The following is a 12,167-nucleotide window of genomic DNA, read 5'->3' as shown; positions in this document are numbered from 1 at the left end:
TAGGCGGCAGAGGGAGAGACTGGACCTCTACAGGTCTCAGGTAGGTCCTTTGTCTCTCTCTGGGTTTTCCTATCTGAGGAATGGAGCTGGCTAAGGAAAGGCCCAACCAGGATGTGCCAGTGTCGTGTGTGGCCTGTGCTCACTGCTATCTTCTGTGGGGACACAACCTCAACCCTGACTCCTTCTCCTCTTCCTGCCAGCAGGCCCCCAGAGTAGGTGGCTCAGAGGGGTGTGCCTACACCTGCCTCCTCCTCCATGGAGACGTGGCAAGGTCACTGTGCCTTACATGAGCCTACAGGCAGCAACAAGTGGCTGGACTGGAGCTGACCAGGCAGGCAGGATGGGGTGGGCCATAGCAGAGGAGAGGCTAGTGGAGTGCTCTGGGTCCCCATCTTCTTTCCCATGGCTGAGACTAGGGACATTGGAACAAGAAGTCCCAAGTGGAGGAAAAGACGCAGTCATAAGTACATTTGTCTTTCCTTCCCTCTCATTTCCCTTCCTCCCTTTCTTCCTTCAGCAGTGACCAACGATTCTCCCATCCAGGACCTGTGGAGGGGACACAGGCGTGAGCCACAGATCCAGGCTCTGCCCTCTGGGGGCTTGGGTCTGGGGACACAGTTAGACAACCGGATGGGAGGGCGCCCTTCGGGAAAGGGAAACAGGCACCCCACATGCACATGGGCCAGGCAGGGCCTGAAGGGCAGTGTGAATTACAGGGAAAATGCGGAGGGAGAGGAAGAGTGCTCCAGGGCTAGGAAGCCGCGCCCGCAGCGATCTGGAGTGCGGTGGCGAGCAGGTGAGGCGGGAGAAGCCCAGTTCTGGGACACGCAGGCCAGCTCTAGGCAGGGGAAAGGAGGGGGGGAGGCCAGGGAATGTCCCCTCAGGCTGGTGCGTCAGGATGGCCCAGGCAGCCTCCAGCGTGGGCCCCCGCTGGTCCCGGGAGGCGCCGCCAGAGGCTCGGGGAGGGTGGACGATGTGGCTGGGCCGGCGAGAATCCAGGGGCTGCAGGCAAGGACGGGGACTCGCGATGAAACCCGAAGATCAGGGACTGGTGGCAGTGACCGCGAGGGGCCTCCAGGCAGCCCAATCAATCTCGGACGAGGGGTCGAGTCGGCGGTGCAGGCGGCAAAGGCAGCCAGGGTCTGAGGAGCGCGGCTCCAGCCCCAGCAGCACCGGGAGAGCGCGTGCACCGCCCCAGACGACTGGACGCGCCCTCGTGACGCCATCAGCGCGCGCCGCCCCAACTTCCGAGCGCAAGCGTGGTCGCCCCCACAGCCTGTGGGCTCCGGGAACGCGATCCGACTCGGCGGCCCTCCCTGCCTGGATGGTCGGTTCCCGAGGCTGAAGAAGTCCATTCCTTTTTCGGAAATGGTCCCCAGGAAGCTTCTCGTTGTGCTTCCTGGGGAAAGCACATAGTACCCCTATGGCCGGGTACTGAGCGGGGCCCGGGTGGTCTGCAGCCGTGGCCCCCGCCCCTCAGCGCAGGCGACCCTCCTGGCCCTGGAGGGCACAGCGCCTCTCCCGTGACCTGGGCCGGCCCGCAGGATGAGCCCCCGGATCACGATCGCTGGCATTTTATTTACCTTCTTCCATTACAACCCCAGGCGAGTCTCTCGGGCCCCGAGAGGAGGCGGGTGACTGGCCAGGGCCATCGGCAGCGGCGACAGGGGCCTGCATAGGGCTGCCTCGGGGCGACTAGCAGGATGGCCGCGAGCATCGGCTGCCCCAGCCCCCAGCGCATGGAACGTGCCCCGGGCCCCAAGAGCCGCGCTTGTGAGACAGAGCTTGGGCTGCTTGGAGCTAGTGAGCCACCGGCCACGGCAGGGATTTGAGCAGAGCTGGGAGGCAGAGGGATGAGATGGTGCATCCCTTGAGGTCACTTCAGGAGATGACACTCCTGTGGCTAAGTGTAGTTTCCCAGGTCATGGCTCCCAGGTCAGGCCTGCTTAATGGAGAATTAAGTGGGTGATGGGTGGTGGATGGATGTGATTTGGCAGAGGGGACAAATGTGACAACAGTGTAACAAGGGCCATGTTGGGGAGGGTCAGGGGTCAGGGTCTGGCCCAACCTGAGCAGAAGGGAGGCTGCTCTCAGGGATATTTGTCAGGTAGGAATGGGTGGAGTGGAACTACAGGGCCACCATGTTTCCCATGGGTCACCCATGGTGGCCTTGTCATGTTTATCCGTGATCCTCAGTGTTCTCTGTGGTTCTCCCGTCACCCCTTTCAGACTGTCCTTTCAGTTCTCCACTGTCCCTGCATCACCTCTGCCCCTGTCCCGTTTGTCTGTGTTCAGTCCATGTTCCCAGGTCTTGAGGTGGCCCCTGGTTCTGTGCCCCTTACCTAAGACCCTGTGCAGGGAATCTGTGAAAACACAGAGGAAATAAAAAGTGAGGAAAATACTACTCTTGCATCCTCAACCAAGATAGTGTTTGTTGTGAGTGCTGAGATGGACACAACCCCCAAACCAGCATTCTCTTTGTTGGCTTAGAGGAGACAGACCCACCGACAGGAGTCATTGGCTTTTTTGAATAGTAAGCTCTGACTGCCATTCATCACCTACATAGGGACAGAAAACCCGGTCTGGGGGACGTGGCACGCAGCAGTGTGTGAGGGGAACGTCAAGGAATCTGGGGAGCGGGAAGATGGGGCAGGGTAGCTGCCTGGAGGCCTCAGTCCCACAGCGGTGAGGACAAGTCTGGAGGTTAGCCAAGCCCTGCCCTAGGTGTGGTCACCACCTCACCTGCTCCCTTTTCTTTTTCTCTGAGGCCACTGTCTCTCCTGGGCACAGTCCGTAAGGTTCAGATTCCAGACTGTGACTTTAACTGGTCACCGTGGCTCTGGCTGGAGCAGGACATGGTGACCTGGAGTCTCCGTCCACTCCTCCGATGTGCACTTAGCCACCTCCTGGGGCTCTCCCCAGCACTGGCGAAGCATCCTGGTTAGTGGGGAGACGTGGAGCACCAGGCTAGACATCAAGACTCTTCTGCCTGCAGACTAGCTTGGAGACCCATCCACGTGTCTCTGCCCCTCTGCCCCTAAGGGCGGGTGCGCCCGTGTTCTTAGTCTGTGCTACTCCCTGCTGTGGGCCTCCTCTCTGCAGTCTGGTTAAATGCAACTTGGCTCCCTCCAGGCCCCTGCCTGCCTCTTTAGCCTCCAGCTCTTTCCGGCACAGACACCTTTCCCCATGGGTCTCAGCTCCAAGACTGGAGGCTGCTTCCTTCTTGAGGGAATGTGTGAAGCAGCCTAGAGTGTGGTTTGTATCTACCACAGTAGGTGGCTCCTCCATGCTCGTGGCCTCAAGGGACTCAGACCCAGCTCATTCAACATTTCTGGCTGGGCTACCTGATGTCTGCCCTGTGATTCAAAGTGACCCTGAGGATGGCAGGGGTCCAGGGAGGGTGGAGACCCATGCCATCCTAGACCCTGCTCTCAGCTAGTGCAGCCTCGGCCCCTTCCTGTGGAAAGGGACAGGGACAGGATTCGGTGCAGGTGTGCAGTGAGTGGCTGGCATCTCTGGAGGTCAGTATGTGGGGGTGGGGGTCCCCTCCACGCAGCCGCGAGGGCTTGGCTGCTCCCAGAACTGCCTGGAACCTGGGGAGACTGTAAACAACCTCCTGCAACCCCAAGAAAAAAGCTGCCATGTGTGAGGGCTTGCTCCACGCTAAGCATGATTCTGAGCACTGGCAGGGAGTATAGCAAGTGGATGCTGAGGCCTGGAGGGCAGGCCCCAGAGAGCTGAGTGCTCCTCCAGGTTTCATGGCTGGCACTGTGGCCCAGTGTGGCCCACTGCCTGCTTGCCACCCCACAGCAAAGCTTCAGAGGTGCAGAACCAGTGGCCTGAGCTCCAGGGACAGGAAGCATCTTGGCGTGGGGTTCTCGTGGTGGCACTTGCATGCCCTAGTGCACAGGGGCAGGAGGGGAGGCTCTGTTACCTGGGCCCTGTCTCCTCTGTGGCAACAGATTGGGAAGTCTGCCATGAGGATAGAGAGTGCATGGCCATCCCATCACAGCACATGTTGAGTGCTGAGCCACCCCCAGCCCTCCCCAGCCCAGCGGCTCTCCCGAAGGAGGCTTCAAAACCCCGTGCTCCCTTTGTACCCCCAAGCCCATGCTTAGCTCTCAGATCCACTTCGGGCCCTTTGCACCCCAGACTCCTCCCCAGCTGCACATTCCCGGGATTCCAGGGATCTGGTGCTGTGTGAGGTCACTAGGACAGGGCAGTCTCCCCAGGGACCTGACCTGCTCACATGGAGTTTCTGGCTGGCAAAAGCTTATTCTCCAGTCTGAGCTAAACACTTGCATGACTCTTCCCCCACGGAGGCACTTGGACAGGAAGCTGGCTTCTCTGCACAGCCAGGGGTACTGAGTGATCCCATCCTGCCTGAGCAGCCTCCATGTGGCTCATAGGCTGTGGAAAGGGGCTTGGCCCCATGGGGACATGCCAGTTCAGAGCTCTGGCCTCCAGCCAGAGGGACACCTTTCCCTGAGGCTCATGGCTGTGGCATGAGGTGCCCAGAGAACCCTGGCCAGGCAGCCCCCACCTCCTGCTGCCCCAGGGCAGCTGCCTCCCAGCCCAGGTGAAGGAACAAGGAAGGGCCCCTGCCCAGAGCCTTTGGGTAGCAAATGCCAGACACCCATCCGCACCTGGAGTTCAGAGGCCTCAAAATGCCCCCATCTCCTCCTCCCCACGAGCAGCCCATTTCACTCACTAAGGAGCTGGGCATGGCCCAGAGGGGCCCTGGGCAACCCAACCTTCCCTAAGCTTCCCCCTGGGTGAGCAGCAGGCAGTCATCCTGGGGGCTCCATCTCCTGGGCCCAGCCCCCTGCTCTCAACACTCTCTGCCAGGCCACCCCGAGGGCTTGTCAACACACCCTTTTACCCATGCCACAGGATCTTGCCCACAGGCCACAGGGAAGGCCAGGGTGCAGCCCAGATCCTTCTTGGCCTGGCGCTGGGCTTCTCAGGGAGCCAACACCAGATCCTTCTCAGGCCTGGCCACAGCTGCTCTGCCCTGGGTGGACACTAGGCTTTCCCTGTCCCCCTACTGCAGTGTCCTCAGATGGGGGTGGCCTGGTCCCCTGCAGAGGCACAGCCACCAGTGCCCATGCACAGATGGGTCCATACAGGGATGAACACAGGACAGGAGGCTGCAACAGGATCCGGTTTATTCTGCCTTGGCAGGGTGGTCCTGAGAGTGGTGGATGCCACCCTGTCCCGGGCGGAGGGAGGGCCCGAGGGCCAGTTAAGGCCAATGGCAGGAGAAGCAGGGGGCTGCAGCCCCTGGAATGCGGTGAAGCCAGGCCGAGGCCCGGAGGCAGCTGTGGTAGGCCAGGGCAGGGTGGAAGGCACCGGACTGGGACCGGGCCAGGGCTACAGGGCCGAGGACCCAGGCCACACGGGCACCCCGGGAGGCGGGGCACAGGGTCACATGACACAGAACATGAAACACAGGCACAGGGCTCACAGTAAGCACATGGACAAGTGGGTACAGGGTCATAGGCCAGATGCACACCCAGCCATGGCTGGGCCAGACACTGGGACACTGGTGGTGTCACACACAGACCACAGGGGGGACACATGGATTTGACAGCCACAATGCACAGACCAGGCTACAGAGCTCGAGGGATGTGGGAAGGGGCCTTTTGGCACTACTGCACTGGAATCATGTGAGACAAAGGTAGCAGGGCACTCTGGAGGTGCCTGGGGCGGTCCCCTTGCGGCCTCTCTAGGCTTAGTCCGTCTTCCACACTTTGTTGAGCAGCTTCACCACTTCATCATAGATGATAAACACTATGGCCACATCCAGGCAGACCCGGCCCAGGCGGGGGACAGTGCCCTTGTAGAATCTGGGTGAAAGAAGGGGTGGGGAGAGGAAGGCAGGTCAGCACAGTGTCCCTGCACAGGGCAATCCCCAGATACTGAAGTGAGAGGCACAGAGGCCTGAAGGGGACGGCTGGGCAGGCCAGGTAGGCCGGGAAAGGTCTGAGGTGGGGACAATAGCCCTGCCCCTCCCCCACTCACGCCTTGAGCCCCTCCTTCCTCAGGATCTGCAAGCCACAGTCCCACGTGTTCCGGTATTTGTGCGCCTCCAGGCCCTGCGGGGGACACCAGCAGGCAGGGACTCAGCAGCTAGCTCTGGCCTGGTCCCCCCTTCCCCTCCCCTTCCCGGCCCCCCGACCTGCATCCGGGTCTTAATCACATCCAGAGGAGTGTTTCCAAAGACACTGGCTGCGCCTGCAATAGCTCCGAAGACCCCAGTGATCAGAGGGTTCATGGGCTTGTTGGGGTTGTCCCCTGGATATAGGAAGGGTGAGGTGTGGTCAAAGGGTGCTGGGAGGAGCCTGGATCAGCACCTCAAAAGGTGGGTGCCCGCTGCCCAGGGGTGGCCCCAAGGAGAGGGGAGGAGAGGAGCTGGCTGTGTGCAGAGACGGGGCCCTGTGGTGCAGACACACCTCGGTACCAGTTGCGCAGGGAGGTCATGACAAAGAAGCGGATGGCCTGGTTCGAGCCCTGCTTCAGGACGGTAGCTGTGAGGCCCTGGTAAGTCCCCTTCAGCCCTGGGGGAAGGCAGGCACGGGGTTACCCTGCAGCCTCTCAGGCCCCGGCTGGGAATTGGTGTGTGTGTGGGGTGGGTGTTGCACAAAGCCCAAGGCAGGACGGGAGGTGCAGGCCCTTCCCACCCTGGCCCAGGTCCCTGAGCCCTATCAGGAAGGTCGAGTGGCTCACCTTGTTCCCTCACAATCTCCCTAACCCCGTGGAAGAATCCTCTGTATTTGGGGTTTGGAGAGGTCTGGTCGTGGATGAACTTCACCTGAGAGAAGCAAAGACGCAGGTTCTCGGCTGCCACCTGGGTGGGTCCTGGCTAGCTGACAGGCCCAGGGCCCATCCAGGGTGGAGGGAACTTGGGGCTGCAGCTCTTCCCCAGGAAGCAATGCAGCCAAGGCCGCCCTGGGCCGCCCACACAGACCATGCCCCGGAACACAGGGCAGCCCACACGGACCATGCTCTGGGACACAGGGCAGCCCTGTGAGCAGCCTCTCCCTTTATGTTTGCTGCTCTTTTCCAGTTTTGGCAGTGAACGTGTCATTTTGTTTTCTGCTTTATAAAAGTATTTTTTAAAGACTTTAAGGCTGCCTTTAGCACAGACTCAGCCTCCACGGGTGGCCCTTCGTGGCAGGCGCCCTGCCCCAGGGCCCCGCGGTCACCCCGCCGGCCTTCCCTTGCGTCCAGGAGACCCTCCCCAGCTTGCCGGTTGCCCCGGGAGCACCGGGCCAGCGGGGCCGCCCGTCTCCGTACTCCCTGCGTGTCCGGGGTCCTCGCCAGGACCTTCCCCACCTTGATGGTCTCCATGGGGCACACGACCACCACGGCCTCGGCCACGCCAGCGCCCAGGCCGCACAGCAGCCCACGCGTGCTGTCCAGCCGTCCCTGGGCATCCCGCATGTGGTTGCTGAGGAACTCGAACATTCCAAACCTGGAGGCGGGAGGCGGGTGAGAGGGGCTGCCGCGGCCGAGCCCCCCTCCCGCAGCAGCCCCGGGCCGGGCCTCACCTGACGGCCGCCTTGGGGATGGAGCCGTAGAGTAGGGAGCTAAGGCCGCGGTACAGGCCCAGGACGCCATGGCTGCGGACCGTCTGCCGCACGCAGTCCCCTGGGGGAGGGGGCGGTCAGGACCCCACGGCCCTCGGTGCCGCCGCCCTGGGTACCCGCCCCCCGCGGCGCCGCGGCCTCCCCGTCCTCACCGATGCCCCGGTACCGCGGCTGGTGCGAGCGCTCGTCCAGCTGCAGCTGCGTCTTCACGTACTCGGTGGGGAAGGTGATGCAGATCTCGATGCCACCCGCCAGGCCGCCTGCAAGGACCGGGAACCGACTCCTGAGACCCCCGCCCGGCCGCTGGCGCTCGGGCCCCTCCCCCGTCCCGGACTTTGCCCCGCGCGGCCGCCGCGCCAGTGCCGCGGGGAACCTGGACTGGGGTCCCACGCCCCCATGCCCTCACCCTGTTGTCCCGGCGAGGCGCAGGGGTGACAGGCGGCAGGCGGGCGAGTCCCAGCGCGCCGGGTGGGGACCAGGACCGCGCCCCCACGACTCCCCAACCCACGGCCCAACCCGGAAGTTGGGCGGGGCCTCAGCGTCCCGGGCCCACCCGGAAGCGCGGCGGGAGAGGGGTCTGCGTCCCGGAGGGGCCCACCTGCCAAGATCGCCTTCCCCGGGTGCGTCAGCTTGGCCTTCCCGGACGCGGGTGCGGCGGCCGCCAGAGCGCGCGGGGCGCGGGGCGCGGGCATGGCGGGCGGGAGGCGGGGCGCCCTGTGGCGGCTTCGGGTCCGAGCCTCCTGAACTCCGCGCTCGGTCCGCGGTGGCGGCGGCGGCCGGTTATGGTCCCGGGGGCGGGGCGGCCGCGTCAGCTCCAGGTCCCGCCCCGCGTGGTCCGAGCCGGGCCCCGCCCCCAGCCCGCCCCGTGCGGGCCGGGAAACTGAGGCCTGGGCGGGGCGCGCCGAGGCAGGCGTAGGGGCGGGGCCAAAGCGCAGCCAATGGCCGAGGCCGAGTCCCTGGGCGACCACGAGCGGCGGGGCGGGTCGGGGGCGGGGCTGCGGGAGGCGGAGCCGTGGCCTGGCCACGAGCAGTGGGTCAAGGTACACGGTGTGCCGCGCCGCGGGATAGCGGGCCTCGGGTCTGCGCGACTGCCGAGAGCGGCGGGATCCCCGGGGATCCCGGAGGCCAGGGGCACACCCTCCCCGAAAACACGTGGGGCTAGCCCAGTCCCTGAGGAACTCTAACGTATCGAACCTGGAGGCAGGAGGCGGGAGGCGGGTGGCCGGTGAGAAGGGGCTACGCCGCCGGGCCCCCCTCCCGCAGCGGCCACGGGCCGGGCCTTACCTGCCGGTTCCCACCCACACCTTTCCCGGATGTAGAGTTTCCGCGCTCAGCGAACAAGGTCAGGAAAGACCACAAATGCAAGCGGCTGTATTCTCCTAGGCAGCTTCTCTGGGCAACAGAGGTCCCACACCCCCAAGGAGGACCCAGCAAATCTTTAATGGACTGCGGGGCCGAGGAAACTGGCCCCTGTCCCTCCTACCCACACCAGCACCAAGTAGAGCACCTTTGCCTGGATAAACCGACTTTAATATTTATGATTGCCAAGAGGCTCAGTCCTGTTATGAGGTCCGGTACCTCCAAACAAGACGTGTTCATGTAGTCTTCAAACTGGCCTGGAGGGGGCAGCTCCAGCCAGTGGGGGGCGCCCAGGAGGAATGCCTGGCTCCAGCAGGAGGGCCCACAGTCCAGTCCCTGTTGTCGGCTAAAGCTGGTCTTCGCCGTCAGCCTCTACCCTGGCCTCCCCAGGCTCTAGGATGGCTCAGAGGTTGCCATCATTGGGTTTCAGCAAAAATAAATATTGTCCAGGTGTCCCTGCCTCCCATGTGTCCCCTGTTCTGCTGGAGTGACACGCTCCTTGGAGAAGTTAGTAACTCTGCAGGTAGGGTGGGTGGTGACAGCGCCCACTACACGCAGAAGTTGTACATTGGAGGCTGGCGAAGTTGGAAGCAGAGGCATATCCACAGGGGAAGCTGGCAGGGGCTGGGCCCACAGCAGGGCCTGCTGTCAGCATCAGCTGCTGGCCTGTAGAGGGGGAAGCCCACAATGAGCAGAGCTCTTCCTGCCCATGGGGGTCCTCTCCTGGCTGCCCCTGAGTAGCCCGGGGCTCAGGGAGCAGGGTCTATAGGACCAGCCCTTACCACCCAGACGCTGAGGCACCAAGAGAGCAGGCACCCAGAGGCAAGGAGTGTGGGGTCAGCCAGAGAAGCTGGCCTGGCTAGTCTCCAAATGGGACACTTACTTAGTGCAATCAGCTGGGTCTCATTCATGCCCATCAAAATCTAAAAAAACAGAATGGCATTAATGGTGGAAGGACACACTCAGCAGGAGGCTGGAGACCTGCCGCCGTGCTGCACACTCACACCACACCCTCAGGCCTGTGTTGGCCCTGCAGTGTCCAAGCACCCCACAGCCTCTCCAGTCTGCTCGACAGCCAGGCTGCCCTGGGCAAGTTCTCAGGTGCAAAGCCCCTCCCAGCACACACCAGCAGCAGCCTTGCTGCCCAGGGGCCAGGCCCAGCAGGACACAGCAGTAGTTCACGGCTAGGCAGGCACCCCTATCAGAAGGCAGGCACCCTTACAGCAGGGAGGACAGTGGCCGTGCCAACATTCCTGGATGTACACTTCTCCACACCCAGCAGCCACTGGGATCCTTCCAGCCCCCACCCATCTATTCCCATCCCCATCCAAAGCCCAGCCAGGAAAGGGCAGTGGGACTTTGCCTCCCTCCCTGCTCCCTCCCCAGGGGGTTGGGGGCTACAGGTGCCACCTACCACACATGAAAGGGGCAGGCTCTGTCACATGCTCCTCTTGCTTGCTCAGACTCTCCAAGGCATCCAGTTTGTCCACCTGCAAGGAGGCGAAAGCATGTGAGCACCCGCTTGACAGAGTGCAGTCCAGCCTCTAGGTGAAAGTGGAGTGCAAGGTCGGGACACAGGGCCTCCAGGAGAATGACAGTGGAGGAGGTGCACATGGGCAGATGTGGAGTGGCTCAGCCCACACCACATGCACTTTTAGAATGCAGCAAGGCATGGAGAGGTGAAGCCTCAGTAGCTGGGCTGAGACGGAGTGCCAGGTGGGGCCCCCAGAGCTTCCCAGTGGGCACTGGGGCAGTCAGTTGTTACAGGCTGTGGGTGTGGCCTGCTCATGGGGGGCCAAGTCCTCCTCTGGATACAGGGACACTGCCATTTACCGACCTGCAGGGCTGGGGCCATATGCAGGGAACACTGCCTGCTCTGACTCCAGCCAGTCTAGTTTGCCTGCCCCTCCAAACCAGCAGAGAGATCATGTGGCTCTGAGAGACAAGTCACCTGGCACCTAGACACTTCACCTGAGAAGCACTGAGGACAAACTGCCTCCTCATTCTTCCCTGAGGCTTCACCGGGCACCGACCCCACCCACTGTCAGAGAGCAAGGCAGCAGCACTGCACTAGAGGGGTGGCAGCAACTATGCAGCTAGGATCCCCTCACAAACACACTGAGTAAGAAAGAGAAATAAGAATGTGCCCCCATGAGCTGGGGCCTGGGGGGCTGAGAAATGAGGAGGGAGCAGGGGGCACACTTGCTGACACCTAGGGTGAGGGCTGAGCTAGGCCTGTACCCTCCCTACACTGGGAAAGCGCTGGGGGCATCTCAGAGGGATGGTCCTCAAGCTTCCCAGGTGAGCCACGAGGCCCCGGACCCAGTTGTCCACCAGGAAGGGACTGTGCTTTTTGTCCATGCCCTCATTCTCCCAGCACTGCTGTGTGGAGTCAGCTGGGCCCCAGCTCAAGCTGACAATCAGCTCACACCCCCATGACACTGACTGGGAAACCCCTTGCCAGCCCCCTCCTCTCCTTGAACTCTCCCCATGACAGGCGCCTCATCTGCCCCAGCAGGAATAGGTGGGTGGCAGCAGAGAAGGTGCTGCAGCAGCCACCACTTCCCAGGGCCAGTGGAGTCTGGGAACCCTGGGCCAAGGCTGTGCAGCCACAGTGTGGACCAACGCGATAGTGGCTAACTCCATCATCCACAACAGAAAGGGAATGTGTGCCTCAAAGTCCTGGGGGATCCCCACAATAGCACTTTGACCCCCACAGCAATGACATCCCTAGGGCCTGGTGAGCCTGAGTTCCTCTGACACTAACCCACGGGCCTCTACTGCCAGGAAGAGATTCAAACACTTTCTTCTTTCCTTGTGCTGGTTCTCAGAACAGACTACTTTCAGGAAAGACACCCGAGGGATGGGAAAACCCGCTCATCATGGTGACAGCAGCTTCCACAGGCACGCACCAGACACTGCACACCACACACTGCATACCACAAACCACATACCACACATGCCGCCTGTAGGGAGCTGCCATCCACTGTGGTTGGGGAAACAGGGCCCTTGTCAATCCAACCAGTCCATGTCCCCTGGCAGCCCACGCATCTCAGGCCACGTGGCCAGGGCTGTCCCTTCCTCCCCACCCCTCGAGAGTCATCAGGGAGTCTCACTCAGGCGTGCTGTGCAGATGGGATGGGGTCACACTGTCCTACAGGAGGGCAATGGCCTTGAATGGCCTCTGGGATGGCCTTTATCAGGGGCTGGGCAGCC

The 12,167-nt window shown here is 62.4% G+C and overlaps 2 protein-coding genes across 7 annotated transcripts in view; both read right to left on the bottom strand.

Moving 5' to 3' along the window:
• Positions 1-5,151: 5,151 nt before the first annotated feature.
• SLC25A1 (solute carrier family 25 member 1) lies at positions 5,152-8,470 on the bottom strand. 4 transcript variants are annotated; one of them, XM_055253651.2, is made up of 9 exons: positions 7,999-8,470; positions 7,745-7,852; positions 7,554-7,653; positions 7,339-7,477; positions 6,730-6,814; positions 6,456-6,560; positions 6,182-6,297; positions 6,025-6,098; positions 5,152-5,849 (listed from the first exon to the last, which is right to left on the bottom strand). In XM_055253651.2, the coding sequence occupies exons 1-9, from the start codon at positions 8,282-8,284 to the stop codon at positions 5,735-5,737; spliced, it is 1,128 nt and encodes a 375-aa protein (XP_055109626.2). In that variant the 5' UTR covers positions 8,285-8,470; the 3' UTR covers positions 5,152-5,734. The 4 variants fall into 4 exon arrangements, with proteins under 4 accessions (XP_055109626.2, XP_055109624.1, XP_055109625.1 ...); XM_055253649.2 differs by having other exon boundaries at positions 8,191-8,461; XM_055253650.2 differs by lacking the exon at positions 7,554-7,653 and having other exon boundaries at positions 7,999-8,456.
• A 630-nt stretch (positions 8,471-9,100) lies between these two features.
• The window catches only part of CLTCL1 (clathrin heavy chain like 1), a 111,956-nt gene continuing 108,889 nt past the window's right edge, over positions 9,101-12,167 (bottom strand). For 2 of the 3 annotated variants that reach the window (XM_055253583.2, XM_063623338.1), the window contains 3 exons: positions 10,366-10,441; positions 9,835-9,874; positions 9,478-9,617 (listed from right to left, as the gene is read on the bottom strand). In XM_055253583.2, coding sequence (XP_055109558.2) covers positions 9,855-9,874; positions 10,366-10,441 — 96 coding nt within the window. In that variant the 3' untranslated portion in view covers positions 9,478-9,617; positions 9,835-9,854. Of the gene's footprint in view, positions 9,618-9,834; positions 9,875-10,365; positions 10,442-12,167 lie in introns of all 3 variants that reach the window. The other variant, XM_055253582.2, reaches the window with a different exon arrangement.

Source organism: Symphalangus syndactylus, chromosome 18 (assembly GCF_028878055.3).
Source record: "Symphalangus syndactylus isolate Jambi chromosome 18, NHGRI_mSymSyn1-v2.1_pri, whole genome shotgun sequence".
Taxonomy (NCBI): domain Eukaryota; kingdom Metazoa; phylum Chordata; class Mammalia; order Primates; family Hylobatidae; genus Symphalangus; species Symphalangus syndactylus.
The sequence above is the reverse complement of the archived record's forward strand: the minus strand, read 5'-3'. Positions and strand labels throughout refer to the sequence as shown.